We start from the raw sequence: 19,710 nt of genomic DNA, 5'->3' as shown, positions 1-19,710 counted from the left end.
GTTTATTTTATACAAATCATGTCTCTTAGCAGACAGCATTCAATTTATTGCACTAGAGCACATCTGCAATACAGAGCTACAAGACATTGTCAAAGAGTTTTGTATTATTCAGTGTAGCACTTCCAGCCGGGATCAAGAGGCACTCAGAGGGGGGAGAAAGGGTGCAGGAAAGCAGCAAGCAGCCACCATTCTCTTCCAGTACTAATGTGGTTTGGTTTATTTCGTTTTTACTAGCAGGTACCGCTGAGGCCAGTGGGCAGGAGCCAGGCCTGCTGCCTTCCCCCTCCACACCCGGCTGCCGCAGCTCTCCAGCTCCTGCCCAAATATGTGGTGTCTGGGGACCCTGGAGTCCTAGTGAGGGCAGAAATGGAGGACCTTAAGGCAATTTAGCATTTCCCCTCCAGCCCAGCACAGGCTGTTGCCATTTTTTTTTTTTTGGTTTATCAGCTTCAGTGGAGCTGCTGCGAGCAGCAACATTAACAGCCAGGTCTAACACTGCTCCTAAGCCAAAGTCCCTCCTGCCTCCTCCCTAAGCTGGCCTAGAAATCAAAAGCAGCTCAAAAAATGCCTTGAAACCCTCCAAAAAGCACAGCAGGCCCTGGCACCGCCCACCCCCCGTGCAGCACGAACAATACAAAGCTCTGGATTCGGCCTCCCCGCCAGGGAGCCTGCGTCACTGGGAAAGAATGGAGGAACCCAGGGCAGGGCTTTTGCTGGATAAAAGGGGCTTTATCCAAGAAAAGTACCCCTCATGCTGGTGTTCCTTCATTCTGTTCTGCACTACACGGGAAGGACTAGTCGGTGACGGGGTAAAGCATGTTCTTCTGGGACATCTGCACACAGCGGTTTGTGGCTCAGGCCTTCATGAGCGCGGCGACCACGGCCTTGGCGTTAAGGCTGCGCAGATCACAGTAGGTTTGTCCGGTACCAACGAACACGATGGGCTTGCTCGTGATGTAGGTCATGGAGATGGCGGCGCCGACCTGCCAGGGACAAGCGTGCAGCACCTGAAACCCGGCACTTCCCCCTCGGGAAGCTCATCACTCGTCCCCCACATGGTGAAACCACGCCGCTAAATTTGGGTCAAAAGCAAGAGGGAAGCACAGGAGCATCCCGTGTTCGACCATTCCCGCCTCTCCCCTCCAGGCACCATCCAGCAGCTCTGTGCAGAGCCGCCTCAGCAGCCCCCTTACCTTGTCGTCGATGGTATCAAACTTGGTGAGGACGATCCCGTCGATGAGCCGCGGCGTCTGGGCCATGGAGTGATCAGCCAGAGCCTTGTTGAACTTGACCTGAGGGACAAGGAGGATCCAAGAAATGCAGTTGTGGTGCTACCACTGTAGAGCCTACAGAAACAGGGTTTTTCCTGCATCTCTCAGGAACAAAACCCTCCAGGTGCTCACCAGCTGATCCACAGCCTCGTTCCCCACCAGCGCCTCCCCGACAAACAGGACCAGGTCGGGCGCGTTGACGGCGATGAGCTTGGCCAGCGCGGTCATGAGGGGCGCGTTGTCCTGCATGCGGCCGGCCGTGTCCACCAGCACCACGTCAAAGCCCTGGTTCCGCGCTGGGGGGACGGGGAAGGGCCATGAAGGACGGGGGGGCGGCGTGAGGGACGGCGGCTCCCCCCGCGCCGCACCTACCGTAGGAAATGGCCTCCATGGCAATGCCGGCGGCGTCCTTGCCGTAGCCCTTCTCGTAGAGCTGCACCATGGTGCGCCCGCCGTGGCTCTCCGGGGGGTGCAGCGCGTTGAGGCGCCGGGTGTGGGTGCGGAGCTGCTCCACGGCGCCCGCGCGGAAGGTGTCGCAGGCGGCGATGAGGACGCTGAAGCCATTCTCGATGAGCCAGAACGAGATCTGCGGGTGGCAGCAAATCAAACGTGTTGGCAGCCACAGCCTGACCCCATCACGCCTCTCCTGTGATCCAGGAGGGTCCTGCCCTACCTTGGCCAGGTTGGTGGACTTCCCGACGCCGTTGACGCCGCAGAAGGTGACGACGTAGGGCCGGCGGTGGCGCTGGGCGTCCATGACATCGCGCAGCACGTCCACGCGGCGCTGGGGCTGCAGGATCTGCACCAGGGCCTCCTGCAGCGCCTGCTTCACTGTCGAGGTCACCGCTGGGGAGGGGTGGGGGGGATGGAAAGAGGACCAGTCATGCCTGGGGAACACTCCCGAGCTCCAGATCACACACAGGAGGCCACACAGACACTTACTGGTGAACGTTCCCATCACCTTCCCTTCCAGCTTCTTGGCCACGGACTCGCAGAGCTGCACGGCGATCTCGGCTGCCACGTTTTTAGCTTTGAGAGAGAGAGAGTGGGGAGTCAGCACTGCCAAGGTTCCACGTGCCAGACATCGGCATCAACAGAAGCACGGAGCCAGTGCTCAGGATCCCCACCGGACCTGACCACTGCCCCCCTTGTGCCGCACTGTCAACAGGTGAGACAGAAACCCACTACAGTTCCTGTGGGCAGGAACATCCCAAACCATCGGTGTCACCCACACCAGGGCCCACCCAAAAGAGCACGAGGAACCATGTCACTGCAAATCCAGACGTACCGATCAAGTGATCCTTCATCTTCTCCAGCACGGGGTCCATGTCCTCTCTCGTCAAGCTCTTGGAGCCCACCAGCCCCTTCAGCATGCCAAACATGCCCCCCAGGCCACCCTTCTTCACGCTGCAGAGAAGCAGAGGAGGTACCTTGAGGTTTGAGAGCAAGTTGCAAGCGGACAAACACACCGGTTTGCCCTTCCTGCATTACTGGTTAGACTGGAGGAGGAGTCACAGGAGAGAAATCAAGGCCCATGTGACAAGCAGGGGCTGTGGGAGCCTCTACCTGGGTTTCGAAGTGTTCTGGACAACCTTCTCCTCCTCGGCTTCGTCCTCACTCTCATACTCCAGGTCATAGAGGCGCCCAGGCTCCCGATTCTTGTCCCCCAGGGCCTGTGAGGGGGAGAAGTGGCTTTAGGGGCTGAGTGCCAAGATCTCTGTTTGATCCCTTCTCATCCAGCCGTGGAGACCAGGCTGGGTTCACAACGCCCAACTGAGCCCAGAACAACACAGAGTGCCCAGAACAACGTGGACTGCCCTGATTTTCCCTCACCATGTCGGGGTCAAACTCCTCCACAGGACAGGCCTCGGCGCTGCCGTTGGTAGCGGAGTTACTGTAATCGAGTACTTTGGCATTAGAGTTCCCCAGATCCCACACCCGGGGCTTCTTCCCCTTCTCCTTCTGTGCGTCAGGCTTGGGAGATCTGAGGAAACAAAAGAGCAGGACACGCCTTGTGTTCGGGGCAGGGGAGCAGAGCTGTCGCCTCCTCAGAAGGTGTGAAAAATAAAAGCCTGCATTACCCAAAAAGACAGAAATTAAGGCTAAACTTGGCTGATTTGGTCCCCAAAGTTCATATTTCTGAACTTTAACCCTGTATGGCACCGGTTCCCCTCAAGCCAGGCATTGATGCATCACTGCTGTCTGCTCACTAAAGACAGGTCTGGACCTCTCCCAGGCACATGCTGGGTTTCTGGGTCTCTCCCAAGCTCTATTTCCCCTTCAGAACCCCCAGCTGCCCTCTCCCAGTCTTTCCAGCAAGGAGAGACATAAGGAAAAGGGAAATAAGATCCAGGAAAGCGAGATCTGACTTCCAGGGGTCACCAAAAGGAGAGACTCAGCCACAGTCTGGTTCAAAGCACAGGCAGACTGACAGTGCTCTCATCACGCACTTGGACTTCTCCCCGGCTTTCATGTGTCTCCTGAAGAATTCCTCCCGGTTCTTCTGCAGGATTTCATCCTTGGTCAGCTCCTCCTTGTCCCCTGCTGCCGAGGGCTGTTTGTCACCCCCGGATGCTTTACTGGGTGCTGCAGCAGCTTCAGTTCCTGATGGGAAGAGCCCCCACACGAGCTTAGACCAGCTCCAAGCAGGCTGGGAAAGCACAGGCTCAACACAGAGCTCTGGAATATTCCCCCCCCCCAGTTTATCTTCCCCATGAACTCACCCTCTTTTTTGGAACCTTTGTTCTTCTTGTTCTTGACCTTCTCCTTTGGTTTCTCCCCCCGGGTTTCAATCATACACTTGACAGTCTTCTGGGATTTCAGAGACTGCTCAAACGTCTTCATTACCGTGGGAGCTCGGACTCTGCTGCTCTCCTCTGCATCCCTGTGGGAAGGTGACCCATTAGCCTGGATTCCAGCTCTTTTTCCCCCTCCCAACTCTGCTCAAAACAGAAATTTAACACAAAAAGCAGGCTGTGGTACCGGAGGAGGCGCATGAAGTCATCTTTAAAATCAAAGGTGCCATTTAGGAGGCCCAGGGCCCCTTTCTGCTGGAACTCATTGCGGTACTTGTCTCTGAACTCCTTGTGGACATCGTCTATCAACTTGTCCACGTAGGTTAGAGTCAGGATCTTCTGGAAACCCACCTGCCAAGGGGCACAGCCAACAGACACTGCACTCCCAGCTCATTTAACAGCAGCAAGGGAGCAAAAACCTCTCTGTTTAACTCAGAGTAGGCAAGCTCCAGGCTGCGCTTTCTGCTCCGCTTTCCCAAGCCTTTAAAATGCCCCCAAAAAGGTAAAAAACAGCCCAAAGGCAGCACCAACACACACAGGCTGCCTTGTGGCAACAAAGACACGTAGCACAAGGGCAGAGAACCTTTTGTTTATCTCCAAGTCCACAGGGAAGCTTTTGTGGATTTATGGAGATAAGGAGCGGGGAGACTGAAAGGGAGAGTGTTAAATGCTCTGTAAAGAGGAGGGGGCAACACATTTCTGGGGTTATTTTTAAATAGCTCTGGAAAAAGTGAAGTTTCATGAGGCTGCAGGTTCTATTTGAGGTTTGGTTAGTTTTAATCCTGTTGCAGACGATTAAAATAAGCTACTCCCACAGCGGTGAAGGGCTGGGAGACACTCGTGCCCACCCTCCATGGGGAGCCTGCCTGTGCTGGGGGCACTGCTCAGCCCCTCTGAGACCCTCCCAGAGCCAGGAATGGCAAGACCCTCACCATACCCCCCAAAATCCCAGAGCCAGAGGAGCCAACCAGTCTAGGAGCCGAGGTCCAGCCCCAGGCAGTGGGAACAGCTGTTTGCCCAAACCACAACACACTGGGAATTCTCCCCTCTCTGTTCTGGGACAATCCCCCTCCCTCAGTTCTTGGGGCACCCCAAGATGCTGGAGGAACTCCCCTGCCATGCTGGGGGTGCCTGAGGGAGGGTCTCTTACCACAAACACCAGCTCAAACTGGTTGTCCAGTTTGTACTTGAGCGTGAGGGCCTCATGGGTGAAGGAGTTGTTGCCTCCTCGCTCCTGGGGGAGAGGAGCTGTCAGAATGGGGGTGCCAGCAGCGTGGAGACCCCCCCCTCATTATCCCTGCCACCCCCCCTCCTCAAAAGTGGTCCACATCATCCCTTACAGGTGATCCCACACCCCCCTGGGCAGGTGGCCCCATCCTTCCCCCTCAACTGGGTGATGCCACCGACCACCAGAGGTGATTGTGCCCATGTCCCTCTCCAGACAGGTGGTCCCACCTGTTCCTCCCTCACCCCAACAGGTAGGTGGTCCCAGTCCCTGCCCCCTCTTCCCCCCCTCACCAGTTGTGTGGGCTCACCTGAACCCCCTCTCCCCACTTAGGTGGTCCCCCCAAATCACCCTCCCCAATTATGTGCTCCCACTCCTCCCCCTGCCCCAGGTGGGTGGTCCCAGTTCCCTCCCCCACAACCAAGTCCACGTTCTCTCTTATTCTCCCTCTTCCCAGATGGTCCCAACCCCATCACCCTCTCCATAGGTGATCCCACCCCCCCATCAGACCAGTGGTCTCACCCATTCCCCCCCCAATTAGGTGGTCCCAGTCCCTGTCCACTCCCCCCTCCCAGCTGTGTGGGCTCCTCTGGCCCTCTCCCCCCCAGTTAGATGGTCCCACCTCATCACCGTCCCCAGTGAGGTGGTCCCAACACGCCCTCCCTGGTACACTGCAACCTTCTCTCCCTCCCCAAGTGGGTGGTCCCAGTTCCCCCCCAGCAACCCGGTACATGGTCCCTCTTATTCTTCTTCTCCACGGGTGGTCCTGCCCCATCACCCTCCCCAGTTAGGTGGTCCCACCCGTCCCCCTCCCCAATTAGGTGGTCCCACTCAATCGTCCCCCAAAATTAGGTGGTCCCAGTCCCTGTCCCCTCCTCCCCCCGCCAGATGTGTGGGCTCACCTGACCCCCCTCCCCAGGCAGGTGGTCCCCTCCAACCACCGTCCCCATAAGTGGTCCCACCCCTCCCCTGCCCCAGGTGGGTGGTCCCAGTCCCCCCCAACCAGGTACACGGTCTCCCTTATTCTCCCTCACATGCTCCCAACCCCATCACCCTCCCCACAGCTGATCCCACCCTTCCCTCCAGACCCGTAGTCTCGCCCATTTCCCCCCCTCCTCAAACAGGCAGATGGTCTCGCCCACTCCCCCCCCTCCTCCGCTGCCACCCGCGCCGTTACCCCCCCGACCCCGGGACCTGCAGGAGCACGGAGCGGATGAGCGCGTTGACGGGGGCGGTGGCGGCGGGCCCGCGCACGCCCTGGAAGCACCAGAGGACGAGGCCGCCCTTGCTGAAGATGGTGAAGAAGTCGAGCATGGCGGCGCCGGGCCCAGCCGGGCGCACACGTCGCTCTGCCCCGCCCTTCCGCCGGAAGCCACGCCCCCTTAGCCCTGCGCGCGCGGGGGCCAAGAGGGGCGTGGCCGCGTGGAAAGGGGGCGAGGCCATGTCGCAGGTTCGACACCGAGCCTGCTTTGTCAGACGAAGCCGTGTGTTAGTCTTACTGCTTCAGCTGGAACTGGCCTTCCACGGACAGCTGGATCATTGGAATTAAATCCGGGAAAGCGCGCGGGGGCCGAGGGGGGCGTGGCTACAAGGAGGCGGGGCGTGGCTAAGGGAGAAAGAGGGCGTGGTTGCGGTCGAAAAGGGGCGTGTTTGCGGCGGAAAGGGGCGTGGCCATGCTGCGGTGCGGACGCGTGTTGGGGCAAAGGGCGGCGGGGGGGGTGAGACCCCCATGGGGGGGACACGGGGGGACCCCCCGACAGGAGGGGGGTCCGAGCAGAGCCCTCCGCACTGCGGCACCGCGCGGCGCCGACTTCTTCCGCGGTGAGGGACGGGGATGGCAACGGGGAGGGAGCAACGGGGGGGAAAGGGGAAGCGGGGATTGAGGGCTGGGGTCCGCAGCGGGGATTTGGGGGGAGGGAGGTTCAGGGGAAGTGGAGGGGTGTGTTGGGATCGCTGGGAATGAGAAGGGGGTGAAAGGAATGCGGAGTCCCAGGGAATGAGGGGCTCCCGGAGTGTAGGAGGTCACTGGGAATGAGGGGCTCGCTGGGGGGGATGGAGGGGTTATGGGGGTATATGGGGTGGTCCTGGGGGGAATGGAGAGGGGGTCGGGGTGTGTTGGGATCGCTGGGAATGGGGAGGGCGTCAAAGGGATGGAGAGTCCTGGGGAATGGGGGGCTTGCTGGGAACGGGGGGGTTTCTGGGAATGGAGGGTCACTGGAAATAGGAGAGTCGCTAGGATGGTTTTGGGGGGGTCACTGGGGGAATGGAGCGGAGGTCGGGGTGAGAATGGGGAGGGGATCAAAGGAATGTGGAGTTCCAGGCAATGTGGGGGTCCCAGGGAGTAGGAGGTCACTGGGAATGGGGGGCTCGCTGGGGTGGTTGTGAGGGTATGTGGGGAGGGGTGGGTCCCGGGGGCAATGGAAGGTTTATGGGGGTATATGGGGGGTCCTGGAGGGAATGGAGGGGGGATCGGGATATGTTGGGATCCCTGGGAATGGGGTGGGGGGAGGGTCAAACGGATGGAGGGTCCCAGGGAATGGGGAGGTCACTGGGGTTGGGGGATTGCTGGGGTGTGTGGGCTTTACGAGGGTATATGGCGGGGTCCCGGGGAAATGGAGGGAGGGTCGGGGTGTGGGATCGCTGGGAATGGGGAAGGGGCCAAAGGAATGCAGGGAATGGGGGGGTCCCAGGCAATAGGGGGGTCCAGGGGATGCAGAGGGAACTGGGGTGGTCCCAGAGGGAACTGGGTTGGTCTCAGGGTGTGGAGAGGATACTGGGGGCTCTGAAAGGGAACTGAAGTGGTCCCATGGGATGCAGAGGGTACTGGGGTGGTCTCAGAGGGAATTGGGGTGGTCCCATGGGATGCAGAGGGTACTGGGGGCTCTGAGAGGGAACTGAGGTGGTCCCAGGGGATGCAGAGGGAGTTGGGGTGGTCCCAGATGGTACTGGGGTGGTCCCAGGGGATTCAGAGGGTCCTGGGGTGCCCGGAGGGGCTGCCAGCTGTGCCCCCCAGGCCTGGCAGCCCCCCCATGTCTCAGCAGAGCTGGGGCAGACCCTGGAGCGCATGGGGCAGACCCTGAGGGATCAGGTGCCGGCGGCAGGGAGCGCCTGGGGGGGCTGGCTGCCCCCGGGCATCCACCCCGACCCCCGGCCCCCCGACGAGGCCGATGTGGTGGTGGTGGGGGGCGGCGTGGTGGGCTGGTCCGTGGCCTACTGGCTGAAGGTGCTGGAGGGCCGGTTCCGGCGGCACGGGATGAAGGTGCTGGTGGTGGAGCGGGACCCCACGGTGAGACACCCCCTCCCGGGGCAGGGTGTGACCCCCCCTGAGCCCCTGTTAATTGCTGGGGGGGTCCTCCCTGTCAGTATTCCAGAGCCTCCACGGTGCTGTCGGTGGGGGGGATCCGGCAGCAGTTTTCCCTCCCAGAGAACATCCAGATGTCCCGGTTCTCCGCCAGCTTCCTGCGTGACATCAATGTATGTGGGGCTGGTTGTGTGAGCCGGGGGGGTGGTTTGGGGGGTCCCAGCCCTGCTCACCAGGGTCCTCTCCTCTCCTCACAGGAGCACCTCGGGGTTCCCAACGAGCCCCCCATCGACATCCAGTTCCAGCCCTCAGGATACCTGTTCCTGGCCTCCCCAGAGGATGCTGCCAAGCTGGAGGCCACTGTCCAGCTCCAGAGGTGGGGGACACACACAGGCCCCCCCACAGGGGGGATTTTGGGGAAGGTGGGGGTCATCCGACCCCCCCTCCACCTGCTGGCTGTTCCCAGGGATGAAGGGGCACAGGTAGCCCTGCTGTCCCCCACCCAGCTGAAGGAGAAATTCCCCTGGATAAACACAGAAGACGTGGCCGTGGCATCCTATGGTATGTGGGTGTGAGGACCCCCCCTTAACACCCATCCTTAACCCCATAACCACCCTATATCCCCACCCTGCTGGATGCTTCCTGCATTCCTGGCTTTATTTATGGAAGGGGAGGTCCAGCCCCCCCCAAACTGCATTTTTAGGGGGGAGTCACACCACAGTGTCCCCTCCCTCTACCTATGTCCCCCCCAGGCCTGGAGGATGAAGGCTGGTTCGACCCCTGGACCCTCCTCAACGCTTTCCGGCGCAAAGCCACGTCCCTGGGGGTCCACAGCTGCCGCGGGGAGGTGCGAGGTGAGGAACGGTGGGGGTGGGCACTGGACCCCACTGGGACCTCCACGGGGGACCACCACCCCCAGGAACCCCCACCTTAACCCAAAACCCTCCAGCTTTTGTCACCACAGCCAATGACCCAACATCGTCAGCAGCAGAGTCCACGCGCATTAAATACGTGCACGTGAGTGTCTGTGTGTGTGTGTCTGTCTGTCTGTCTGTGTGTGTGTGTGTGTGACCCCCCCAGAACTCGTGGGTCCTCCAGGAGTGTCCATGACAACCCCTCTGCCCCATCTCCATGTGGGGTCTGTACAGGTTGAGCACGTTTTCTTTCTAATTCACGAGGACCCTCCCCCGAAGTTTGCCAGAGTTAAAGACCCCCTTATTGCGAATGAAGGCCTTGCATGAAGCAAAGTGTGGATCTTGATTCTGTGCACAGGCTGCACTGGGGGCATTATTTGGGCTGCCCAAGTCATGGCAGCTGCCCCAGGAGGAAGGAAGATCACGTGTGCTGTTTGGAGGGGTTATTCAGGGTGGCAGTCACTGCTGGGATGTCTGCCCTCACTCCCAGCCTTTTCTGAGAAATGTTGAGGCAGCTGAAATGTTTATCTGGTTGTGTGTGGTTTACGTAGGTTTATGAAATGAGAAGAGAGCTCACAAAATTCCTGCAGTGGCAGGAACTCTGTCCAAAGCAGGCCTGTGCTGTATCAGGTGGCTGGAGGGCCGATGATCCATGACTCTTCACAAGTATTTCAGTTATCCCTGGGAATTCCTGCGACAGGAGACCCAGAAAGTGGACCTTGGCCACCTGGACAAAGACCTCAAGCCTGAACTACTACAAAAGTAGTTCTGCTCTTGGCCCTGCATGTGATCCTGGAACAAAACACTCCAAGTCTGTGCCCACTCCTCACAGATCTACATGCCAGACAGCCTGGAGTACCAGCCTGTCGCCTGCTCCATCGTGGTCAACGCCGCAGGCGCCTGGGCCGGGAAGCTGCTGGAGGCTGACGGGCTCCCCAGGAGGCTGTGCCAGCCCCCCCTGCCCATCCAGCCCAGGAAGAGGTATCTGGGGGGCCAACGAGGGGGGCACAGCCTGGCAGTGCACCCTCTGTGGTGGGTCAGAGTGGGGGCACATCCCAGCACCTCTCCTTTTTCCAGGGAGAGTGAACCCCTTGGTGCTATTCTGGGGGGGCACCTCAGCACCCACCACCCCTCTGTGATGGGGGGGACTCCTCAGGGGTTTTTTTGGGGAGCAAGGGGGGTCATCCTGGCACCCAGCACCCCTCCATCTTCAATGGAGTGGAGGGATGGACCTCCTTGGTGCTTTATTTTTGGGGTGGGGGGCTTGCATCCCACCATCCTCCAAACTCAGGGAGGGAGGGTGAACTCCCTTAGTCTTTTTTTTGGAAAGGTGGTGTTGCATCTTGGGGGTCCCATTGTCCCTCCAGTGCCCCCAGCCCCAGTACTCCCATTATCCCTCTCGTACTCCCAGTCCCAGTGTCCCCATTATCTCCCCAGTGTCACCTGTCACCCCCCCCCCCATTGACCCCAGCCTCAGGATCCCCAGGATCCCCCCAGTATCCCCAGTATGTCCCCAGTGTTCCCATTATTACCCCCTCAGTGTTCCCAGGCCCAGCATCCCCCCAAGTACCCCCATTACATTCCAATACCCCCCAGTCCCAGTGTCCCCAGTACCCCCATTATCCTCTCAGTATCCCTCCATGCTCCCATTATCCCTCCACTGCCCCCAGTCCCAGTGCCTCCATTATCCCTCCACTGCCCCCAGTCCCAGTGCCTCCATTATCCCTCCACTGCCCCCAGTCCCAGTGCCTCCATTATCCCTCCACTGCCCCCAGTCCCAGTGCCTCCATTATCCCTCCACTGCCCCCAGTCCCAGTGCCTCCATTATCCCTCCACTGCCCCCAGTCCCAGTGCCTCCATTATCCCTCCACTGCCCCCAGTCCCAGTGCCTCCATTATCCCTCCACTGCCCCCAGTCCCAGTGCCTCCATTATCCCTCCACTGCCCCCAGTCCCAGTGTCCCCATTATCCCCCAGTGCCCCCACTCCCAGCCCCTCCATTGTCTCCAAGAGCAACGTGACCCCTCCATGTTATTTTTTGGGGCGTCCCCACATCCCACCCCTAAGATGGGGGGCAGGGGCAGCACCCCTCACCCTATTTTTTGGGGGGTTCCCCAGGTACGTGTTCTGCTGGCACTGCCCAGACGGCCCTGGGCTCTCCTGCCCCTTCCTCGTGGACACCTCGGGCGCTTATTTCCGTCGGGAAGGGATCGCTGGGAACTACCTGGGCGGGATGAGCCCCCCCGAGGTGAGCCCAGAGGGGTCCCCCAGGTCATTCACCCCCCTGTTCTTTATCAAACCCTGTGATGAAGGTACCCCCAAAATGCCAGGCAGCGGAAGGATTCCAGGAACGTTTATTCCCTGGGCTTACAAGGGAAAATTCCTAACAGTGCCTGAGAAAGACATGCCCCTCTGGTTTTCCTTGGCTTTTATCATCGCTGCCTGATGATGAACATCTGTGAGGGTTTATCTCTGCTCAGACCAGAGGGAGAGAGCCTGGAAGCTTCCTCTGGAATGCAGGAGTTAAAAAAACCATCCAACTATCTTTGAGGAAGGTGCTTCTCCTTGAGCAGGAACCAAGCTCCATCCTCCTGGTTATATATCTTCCTCCAAGGGTATCTGTAGGAGTCGGGTTTCAGGAAAAGGTGTAACTTTTGGTTTTCTATAACAAAAAAAAAAGGGGGGGGGAAGACAGCAGGTAAGACACGATCTGGGTTTGTTGATCCTTACATTCTTCGTGTTGATTCCTTTTCAGAATTTCAAAACAGGTACAGTTGCCAGATTGAAAAACATACAACCAATAACCCCTGCAAAAACCCAAACTACATGATTTAAATAGGGGCATAATAAAAACACCCTTTCCTGAAACCTGACTCCTACAGGTATCTATAATTAAAGCCGCCCCAATCCATGTTTCCCAGGAGGAAGAGCCGGATCCCAGCGACCTCTCGGTGGACCACGACTACTTCCAGGAGCAGCTGTGGCCCCGGCTGGCCCGGAGGGTGCCGTCCTTCGAGTCCCTGCGGGTGCAGGGGTCCTGGGCCGGCTACTACGACTACAACACCTTCGACCATAACGGGGTGCTGGGCCCGCACCCCCGGCTGGAGAACATGTTCCTGGCCGCGGGCTTCAGCGGGCACGGCCTCCAGCACTCGCCCGCCGCCGGCAGGGCCGTGGCCGAGCTGGTGATCCGGGGCCGCTTCGAGAGCCTGGACCTGCGGCGCCTGGGCTGGGCCCGGCTGGAGGACGGGGAGCCCCTGCGGGAGGCCGGCGTGGTCTGATGGGGGCGGGGAGGGGGGACACCGAGGGGCGGCCCTGGCACCCCCTCCCCCGGCTGGATGAGTGTCCTGTAGGAATAAAAGGGGCAGGTGAGCAGTTAATGGGGTCCAGACCTGTCGTGCTGCCTCCACCAGCACTGCCAGTATCCTCAGTTGCAGTGTCCCCATTATGCCCCCCCCAGCTTCAGTGTCCACATTGCCCCCAGTATCCCCACTATGTTCCCATATCCCCCAGTCTCAGTGTCCCCAGTATCCCCCCAGTGTCCTTATTATGTTCCCATACCCCCAGTCCCAGTGTCTCCAGTATCCTCCCAGTATCCCTCATTCCCCGCAGTATCCCCATATTCCCATACCCCGAGTCTCAGTGTCCCCAGTATCCCCATTATGTTCCCATACGCCCAGTGCAATGTTCCTGGTATCCCCCCAGTGTCCCCACTACCCCCATTCCCCCCAGTATCCCTGCTATGTTCCCATACTCCCAGTCCCAGTGTCTCCAGTATCCCCCAGAGCCCCTAGCCCCAGTTATCCCTATTATCTCCCCAGTTATCCCCATTATCCCCCACTATTCCCAGTATCCCCCAGCCCCAGTTATCCCCATTATCCCCCACTATTCCCAGTATCCCCCAGCCCCAGTTATCCCCATTATCCCCCACTATTCCCAGTATCCCCCAGCCCCAGTTATCCCCATTATCCCCCACTATTCCCAGTATCCCCCAGCCCCAGTTATCCCCATTATCCCCCACTATTCCCAGTATCCCCCAGCCCCAGTTATCCCCATTATCCCCCACTATTCCCAGTATCCAATCAGCTCTCCCAGTTCCCCCTCCTCGCGTACGTGGCGCCCTCTGGCGGCGGGGCGGCCGCAGCGCGCATGCGCAGCATGGGTAGAGGGGCAATGTGGTAGCGCGGGAACTGGCGCACGCGCAGTACCGGGGAAGGCGCCGCTGCCACCAAAGAGGCGTGGCCACTGGCGGTGGGGCGTGCCTTGCGGCAGGGGGGCGTGGTTACCGAGAGGGGGCGGGGCTTGAGGCAGAGGGCGGGGCCGCGGCAGTGCCCGTGCGCGGCGCATGCGCGGTGGGCGCGGCCGGGCCGTGTGAGCCGGGCCCGTCCCGCCCGTCCGCCCCCGGCCCGGCCCCGGTGAGTGCGGGGGGACCGGGGGGCACCGCCGGGGGGGGACACACGTGGGGACACCCCGGGGACCGCGCGGCAGCCCTGGGGAAACCAGCCCGGAGGGAATCTGGGACCTCCCACCCCACACACACACATGGGGACACTGGGAACAGCCCTGAGGTAAAATGTGCCCCCGCCCGCATTATGGGGTCACACAGACCCCCGGTGGGCGGGAGGGGGTTCTGCCCGTGAGGAACTCCTTAGGAAACCTGCGGGGCGGTTCTGGCCCCGCAGCTCAGGCCCCGCCGGGGTTTGACTCGGAATAACCAAAACAACCCCCTTTTTTTAATAATTATTTTTAATTGTTCGTGCCCTGCGCTGCGGCGGCACCACCGACGTGCCGGGGCTTGTGGCTCCGGAGCCGCCGGGAGCTCCTGCCGGGGAGCGGTGAGAGGGCTCAGTCCTGGTGGGAGAGCACGAGTGTTTTCCCTTGATTCCCTTGTTTTTATTTCTGTGGTGCTTTCCAAGAGCTGTTCCGCAGACCCCGTGGAATGAGCGGGACGGGTCCACTCCCAGGCCCTTCGGAGGAGGGTCGGAGGGCCGGGAACGCCGTGAGAGGTCACCAGGGTTCGATTTAAGCTCTAATTCCCGCTGTGTTCGCTCCCCGCAGGCTCCACCTGTTTCCCGTCTCTCCAGGATGAGAGAGGCCTGGGCCCGGCTCTCCCCCTCTCCCTGTAGTTGATAGTTTGGGAAGCAGAGGTGATGCTGGAGTCGAGATGGCCGACAGCGTGAGAACCTTCCTTCATGACCTCGTCAGGGTGAGCTCCGCGTCCCGTCCCCTCGGGAGCACCTTCCTTCCCAGGGCGCCCGGGAACTGAAGGAAAAGGGGCTCCAGGTGTATTTTAACACCATTGTTTGGTGTGTCTGTTGCTGCTGAATCTCTGACAGGTTTCCCGTGGGCACAAATTAGTGTATAGTATGTTGTTGTTATCATACTGATTTTCGTTATTAAAATGTATAATACATATAAAGTGTATAACACATATAAAATATAAAATATACATGAAGTATATAAATATTATATATATAATATATTAAATATAATATAAACAAAATATATATTGTATGAAATATATACTAAATCTAGAATATATATATAAAATATAATATAAATAAAATATAATATAAATAACATATAATATAAATAACATATAATATAAATAACATATAATATAAAAAAAATATAATATAAATAAAATGTGTAATATATACACAATATATGATATAGATGAAATATAGAATATATAAAATGGAATATAAATAAAATGTATAGTATATACAAAATACATGATACATATAAAATATAGGATATAAATGAAATGTATGATACATGTAAAATATATAATATATATGAAACATACTATACATTTCATATATACTTTACATTTATAATATATAAATACTCTATTGATATATGTTAATGTATACATTATGTTAATATTACAGTTAATATATTAGAGTTGACTATATTTAATATACAAAAAGTATTATTACTGATACTGTTATGTAATATGTAATACATTATAATTATATATAATATATGTTATATTATATAATATATATCATATATTTCATATTATAATATAATATATATTATGTTATATATACTATATAATATATATTATATTTTAATAATATATTAACAATACATTATAACTGTTATATATTAATAATATATAATATAATATATATGATATTATATATTAATAATATATTATAACCATGACCATGGCAGCTCTGTCCCAGCAGTAAGGTCTGTGTGAACTCGCTGCTCCCACCCTGCCTTCCATCATCCAGGGGTAAATACAGCCTTAAAAACTGTGCTGTGACACTGAGCACCAGCTCGTGTCCAGAGGTAACTTGTGTTGGGAAACTCGCTGGGTTTGGTCAGACACCTGTGGTGGGAGGAGTTGTGTCCTTTCCTGGTGCTCCCGCACCATCTTCCCAACGTGGAGTAAAGCAAAACTTCTGGGCACACTCCTAGTAACAGGTTTGCAGTGATGTGGCTGGTGGGAGGATGTTTCTGGGGCGAGGAGAGATGCTTTTATTTGTGAAGGAATGAGCATCAAACCCATACGTACAGTCAGACTTTGCACATCCCAAATAGTTGTGTAATTCCACTTTATTGGCCTCAAAGTGCTGGCAGGGGATGAGGGTCCTCCTGCCAGACAGGGCTGGGAGAGATCCGACTCTCTGGCTTCTGCCAGGGTTATAAATAGTGCAGATTGGAAGAGAAATCACACCTTTACAGAAGAATTCCTGCTGCTCCTGGAGATGCTGGACTGAGCAGTGATTTAGGTCACCAGGCCATGGAAAGAGGTGGTGTTGCTGCTCCAGGCCTTGGCTCCGGCTGAGCCGGGTGCTGCTTAGCCAGGGAGCTGGGCCAGCCATGGAACCAGGAGGGCTCTGATGGCACATCCCATTCCTCCTCTCTCCTTGTGCTGCAGGGAATTAAGGACTCCATCTGGGGCATCTGCACCATCTCCAAGCTGGACGCCCGGATCCAGCAGAAAAGGGAAGAGCAGAGGCGCAGGAGAGCCAACAGCGCACTGGCCCAGCGGAGGTTTCACATGGAAGAGAAGAAGCAAGAGAAGTGAGTACAGGGCCCAGCGAGTCAGAAATGGGGTCATTCCCTTCTCCTCTGGTAGCCAGAGCCAATAAATGGGAAAAAGGTGGCGTGAAACTTCCTTTTTCCACTGCATAATGGAGCTGGAGCTGGAGCTGTGAGATAAGAAGTCGGACCTTTTATGTTTCATAATTAGCTTGAATTGCCAGTGGAAGGTGTGGAGCTGTGCACACTGAAAGAAAGTGGATTTATGGGTTTCTTTTCCTCCTGAATCCTCGTCCTGCCTCAGATCCATTGTTTTTTCTGGTAGTCATGAGATCAGGGAAGAAGCAGCAGCTCAGATCCATCTCTTTTCCCCAGGCCTGCGGCGTGTGGAGCTGCAGAATCTCAGTGGCTCTGGAAATGCCAGAATTATCTCCACGTGGGAGCAAAGAGCATCTGTTCCCATGTCTGACTCCCAAACTGCTCTGGGAAGTGTCTGTGCTGCCCTGATTACACTGGGCTGGCACCTCACACGGTGGTTTTGGGAACATCTGAGACACTTCCCAGTTTTTCTGCCTAGCTGGGTGGTAGGCTGGCTGAAAGGGGAAAGAAAAGTCTCCCTGGATCCCAGTCCTCCCTAGGGCTTCACACATGGGCTGCCCCTGAGGAATAATATAAATTTTAGGGGCACTAAACAGCTAAATTTTGCTGGTTTTCATTGTAACAAAGTCCCTTTGGTAGCAGGAGCTGACTGGGAAAGTGCTGCAGAGTCTCACAGAGCTGCTCTTGTGTGTCCAGATAGTGACACCAAAACCACCCTGAGCTGAAACAGTCTCTGCTGAGACCAAAGAACACCCAAAACTCCCTAATTTTATTGTGGCAAGAGTTTAAGGAGAATGATGCCTGAGATCTCCAATAAATGCTTAAAAATCTGGAAGAAAGCTTTGCTTTTCTTCTGTTTCAGTGCAGATTGTGGGAATTAATAAAGGCTGAAAGAGTCTCCCTGATGTAAATCTTGTAGAGAGCTGGTGTGAGTCTGCGTGGGGATTCCTTCTGGGATTCCCCTGTTTGGATAAAATCAGGTGCACCACTGTCGTGGAGCTGGTTCTTGGGGACATTTCCAAGGTGTCCCAGGTGTGGGGCAGAGGCTTTGTCCAGGTGCTGGGACATTAACAGGTCTCTCTCCTGCAGTGAACCCCGGATAGTGAGCCGGATATTTCAGTGTTGTGCCTGGAACGGAGGTGTCTTCTGGGTACGTGGAGACTTCTTATTGTTTGTGTTTTATTTTAAAACCTCTGTGAAAACCCATGTCCTGCTCCAGCCCTCATGCTGAGAGCTGTTGGTGTAGCAGCAGGAATTGCTGGATGTTCCCATCCCAATGCTGTATTTTAAGGGATTCACTCTGGGATATTGGGCCATAGGCTTACTTAGGAGACCCAGTAATGAACCCATGAGCTGCTTTTCCAACTCTCCACCAAAATATTCAACTCCTGCTCTGCTGCAGCCTGGGATACTGCTTTACCAAGTGGATATTGATGTCCTAAAGACATTTCCTTGGCTCTGACCTTCCCGTGGCTGTGTCATGAGGCTGATCCTAATGGAGACGACACTTTGCAGCCTCATAAATCACTGGCTTCGTTCTCCCATTGCACTGGGGCAGAGTACAAGGGATGGGCATGGAAATGTTCAAGTGCTCAGCTGTAGACTGTGGCTGTATTTAAGCAGAGATCCTTGTTCCTCCATGTTTATGGATCACTGGGGGAGGAGAGGCACATCTGCCTTCGGATCCATGGCCACAGGAGCACAGGAATGACCGTGCAGAGCCTCACTGAGAACCCTTGTTGTTTGTTTTTCCCTGCAGCTGAGTCTCTTCTTGTTCTACCGAGTGTTCATCCCCGTCCTTCAGTCGGTCACGGCGCAGATCATCGGTGGGTGCCTTTCCCCTCTGGGTGTTCTGGGGTGCTGAGCAACCCATGGATGAGTTTTGGGGGTCCCAACACCCACTGAGCTGTTCCTCCTCCTCCCTGTACCAACCCATCCCATCATTAATTGTTCAGTAGAACAATCCAGCCATGGATCACCCCGCTTGACAGCCTCTGTGTGTTGGGGATCCAGCCCGTGGGTTTTACCACTCAAAACACATTTGTCGGTGTATTTTTGCAATTAAATAAAAAAGCAAGTGGATGAAAATGTGCTTTTAGAGACATTTAAAGCACTGCAGTCAGGAGAAATTCCCTGGAGGCTGTGCCAGGGAGCTTTTGGAGGCTCCTATGCCAGTTCCTCATTGTGTCCCTGTCTCTCTCCCAAAGGTGACCCGTCCTTACACGGCGATGTCTGGTCCTGGCTGGAGTTCATCCTCACCTCCATTTTCAGCGCTCTCTGGGTCCTGCCCCTCTTTGTGCTCAGTAAGGTTGTCAATGCCATCTGGTTCCAGGTACGTGACAGGAACCTGGGCCCTGCCTTGAGCAAACGGGGGGAGTTTCCTCGCTGGGTGGTGTGGGGGCACGAGATGAAACCCCCCTCCCCAAAATGCACCCTTGGGTGGGCAAAAGCAGCTCAATAATGTCATCCCAGGTTTAATTTCCCTGAAGTTCCTCTTGAGCTCCCTTTCCTCAAGTCCCCCTCTCTGGCAGGACATCGCGGACCTGGCGTTCGAGGTGTCGGGCAGGAAGCCTCACCCCTTCCCCAGCGTCAGCAAGATCATCGCAGACATGCTCTTCAACCTCCTGCTGCAGGCGCTTTTCCTCATCCAGGTGGGAGGAGACACCAAGGAACCACTGTGCTCCACCCCGAGTGGCCCCCTGGGGTGGTTCCCCCCAAATCCTGAGCGTCCCTCAGTCCCCTGCTCCTTTTCCATCCCAGGGAATGATCGTGAGCCTGTTCCCCATCGACCTCGTCGGGCAGCTGATCAGCCTCCTCCACATGTCGCTGCTCTACTCACTCTACTGCTTTGAGTACCGCTGGTTTAACAAAGGTGAGGGGCTTTACCTGGATTGAGGGTTTCCCTACTCAAGGAGTGTCCAATTCTGGCATCAGAGGCTGACTTTCCATCAGTTTTTATATGGAATGAAGGGTAAACATGACCAGCAGTGTGCTCAGGTGGCCAAGAAGGCCAATGGCACCTGGCCTGTCTCAGCCATAGTGTGGCCACAGGACCAGGGCAGTGCTTGGCACTGCTGAGGCACCTTGAGTGCTGTGTCCTCTCTGCAA

At 56.3% G+C, this 19,710-nt stretch overlaps 3 protein-coding genes across 5 annotated transcripts in view; 2 read left to right on the top strand and 1 right to left on the bottom strand.

Annotated features, from left to right (window-relative positions):
• Window positions 1-13: 13 nt before the first annotated feature.
• SRPRA (SRP receptor alpha subunit) lies at window positions 14-6,655 on the bottom strand. The gene is made up of 14 exons (XM_017809722.1): window positions 6,486-6,655; window positions 5,217-5,300; window positions 4,254-4,417; window positions 3,995-4,155; window positions 3,722-3,875; window positions 3,105-3,255; window positions 2,838-2,944; window positions 2,560-2,678; window positions 2,214-2,300; window positions 1,945-2,117; window positions 1,644-1,857; window positions 1,404-1,567; window positions 1,194-1,292; window positions 14-983 (listed from the first exon to the last, which is right to left on the bottom strand). Exons 1-14 carry the CDS (start codon window positions 6,603-6,605, stop codon window positions 855-857), a joined length of 1,926 nt encoding a protein of 641 aa, XP_017665211.1. The 5' UTR covers window positions 6,606-6,655; the 3' UTR covers window positions 14-854.
• A 39-nt stretch (window positions 6,656-6,694) lies between these two features.
• FOXRED1 (FAD dependent oxidoreductase domain containing 1) lies at window positions 6,695-12,884 on the top strand. Of its 2 annotated transcripts, none has more exons than XM_017809721.1 (10): window positions 6,695-6,741; window positions 8,333-8,577; window positions 8,655-8,765; window positions 8,850-8,968; window positions 9,059-9,153; window positions 9,345-9,446; window positions 9,542-9,609; window positions 10,339-10,487; window positions 11,623-11,752; window positions 12,426-12,884. In XM_017809721.1, exons 2-10 carry the CDS (start codon window positions 8,356-8,358, stop codon window positions 12,783-12,785), a joined length of 1,356 nt encoding a protein of 451 aa, XP_017665210.1. In that variant the 5' UTR covers window positions 6,695-6,741; window positions 8,333-8,355; the 3' UTR covers window positions 12,786-12,884. The 2 variants fall into 2 exon arrangements, with proteins under 2 accessions (XP_017665210.1, XP_017665209.1); XM_017809720.1 differs by lacking the exon at window positions 6,695-6,741 and adding an exon at window positions 6,937-7,112.
• A 985-nt stretch (window positions 12,885-13,869) lies between these two features.
• Window positions 13,870-19,710, top strand: part of EI24 (EI24, autophagy associated transmembrane protein) — an 8,041-nt gene continuing 2,200 nt past the window's right edge. Inside the window, exons 1-8 of one of the 2 annotated variants that reach the window (XM_017809730.1) lie at window positions 13,870-13,919; window positions 14,563-14,710; window positions 16,400-16,545; window positions 17,692-17,752; window positions 18,362-18,428; window positions 18,810-18,934; window positions 19,134-19,253; window positions 19,363-19,474. In XM_017809730.1, coding sequence (XP_017665219.1) covers window positions 14,669-14,710; window positions 16,400-16,545; window positions 17,692-17,752; window positions 18,362-18,428; window positions 18,810-18,934; window positions 19,134-19,253; window positions 19,363-19,474 — 673 coding nt within the window. In that variant the 5' untranslated portion in view covers window positions 13,870-13,919; window positions 14,563-14,668. Of the gene's footprint in view, window positions 13,920-14,052; window positions 14,073-14,562; window positions 14,711-16,399; window positions 16,546-17,691; window positions 17,753-18,361; window positions 18,429-18,809; window positions 18,935-19,133; window positions 19,254-19,362; window positions 19,475-19,710 lie in introns of those variants that run through there. The other variant, XM_017809731.1, reaches the window with a different exon arrangement.

This window comes from Lepidothrix coronata, unplaced genomic scaffold (assembly GCF_001604755.1).
Source record: "Lepidothrix coronata isolate B3197 unplaced genomic scaffold, Lepidothrix_coronata-1.0 Scaffold27, whole genome shotgun sequence".
Classification (NCBI taxonomy): Eukaryota; Metazoa; Chordata; class Aves; order Passeriformes; family Pipridae; genus Lepidothrix; species Lepidothrix coronata.
Note: the sequence above shows the minus strand (reverse complement) of the source record. Positions and strands in the feature narration are given on the sequence as shown.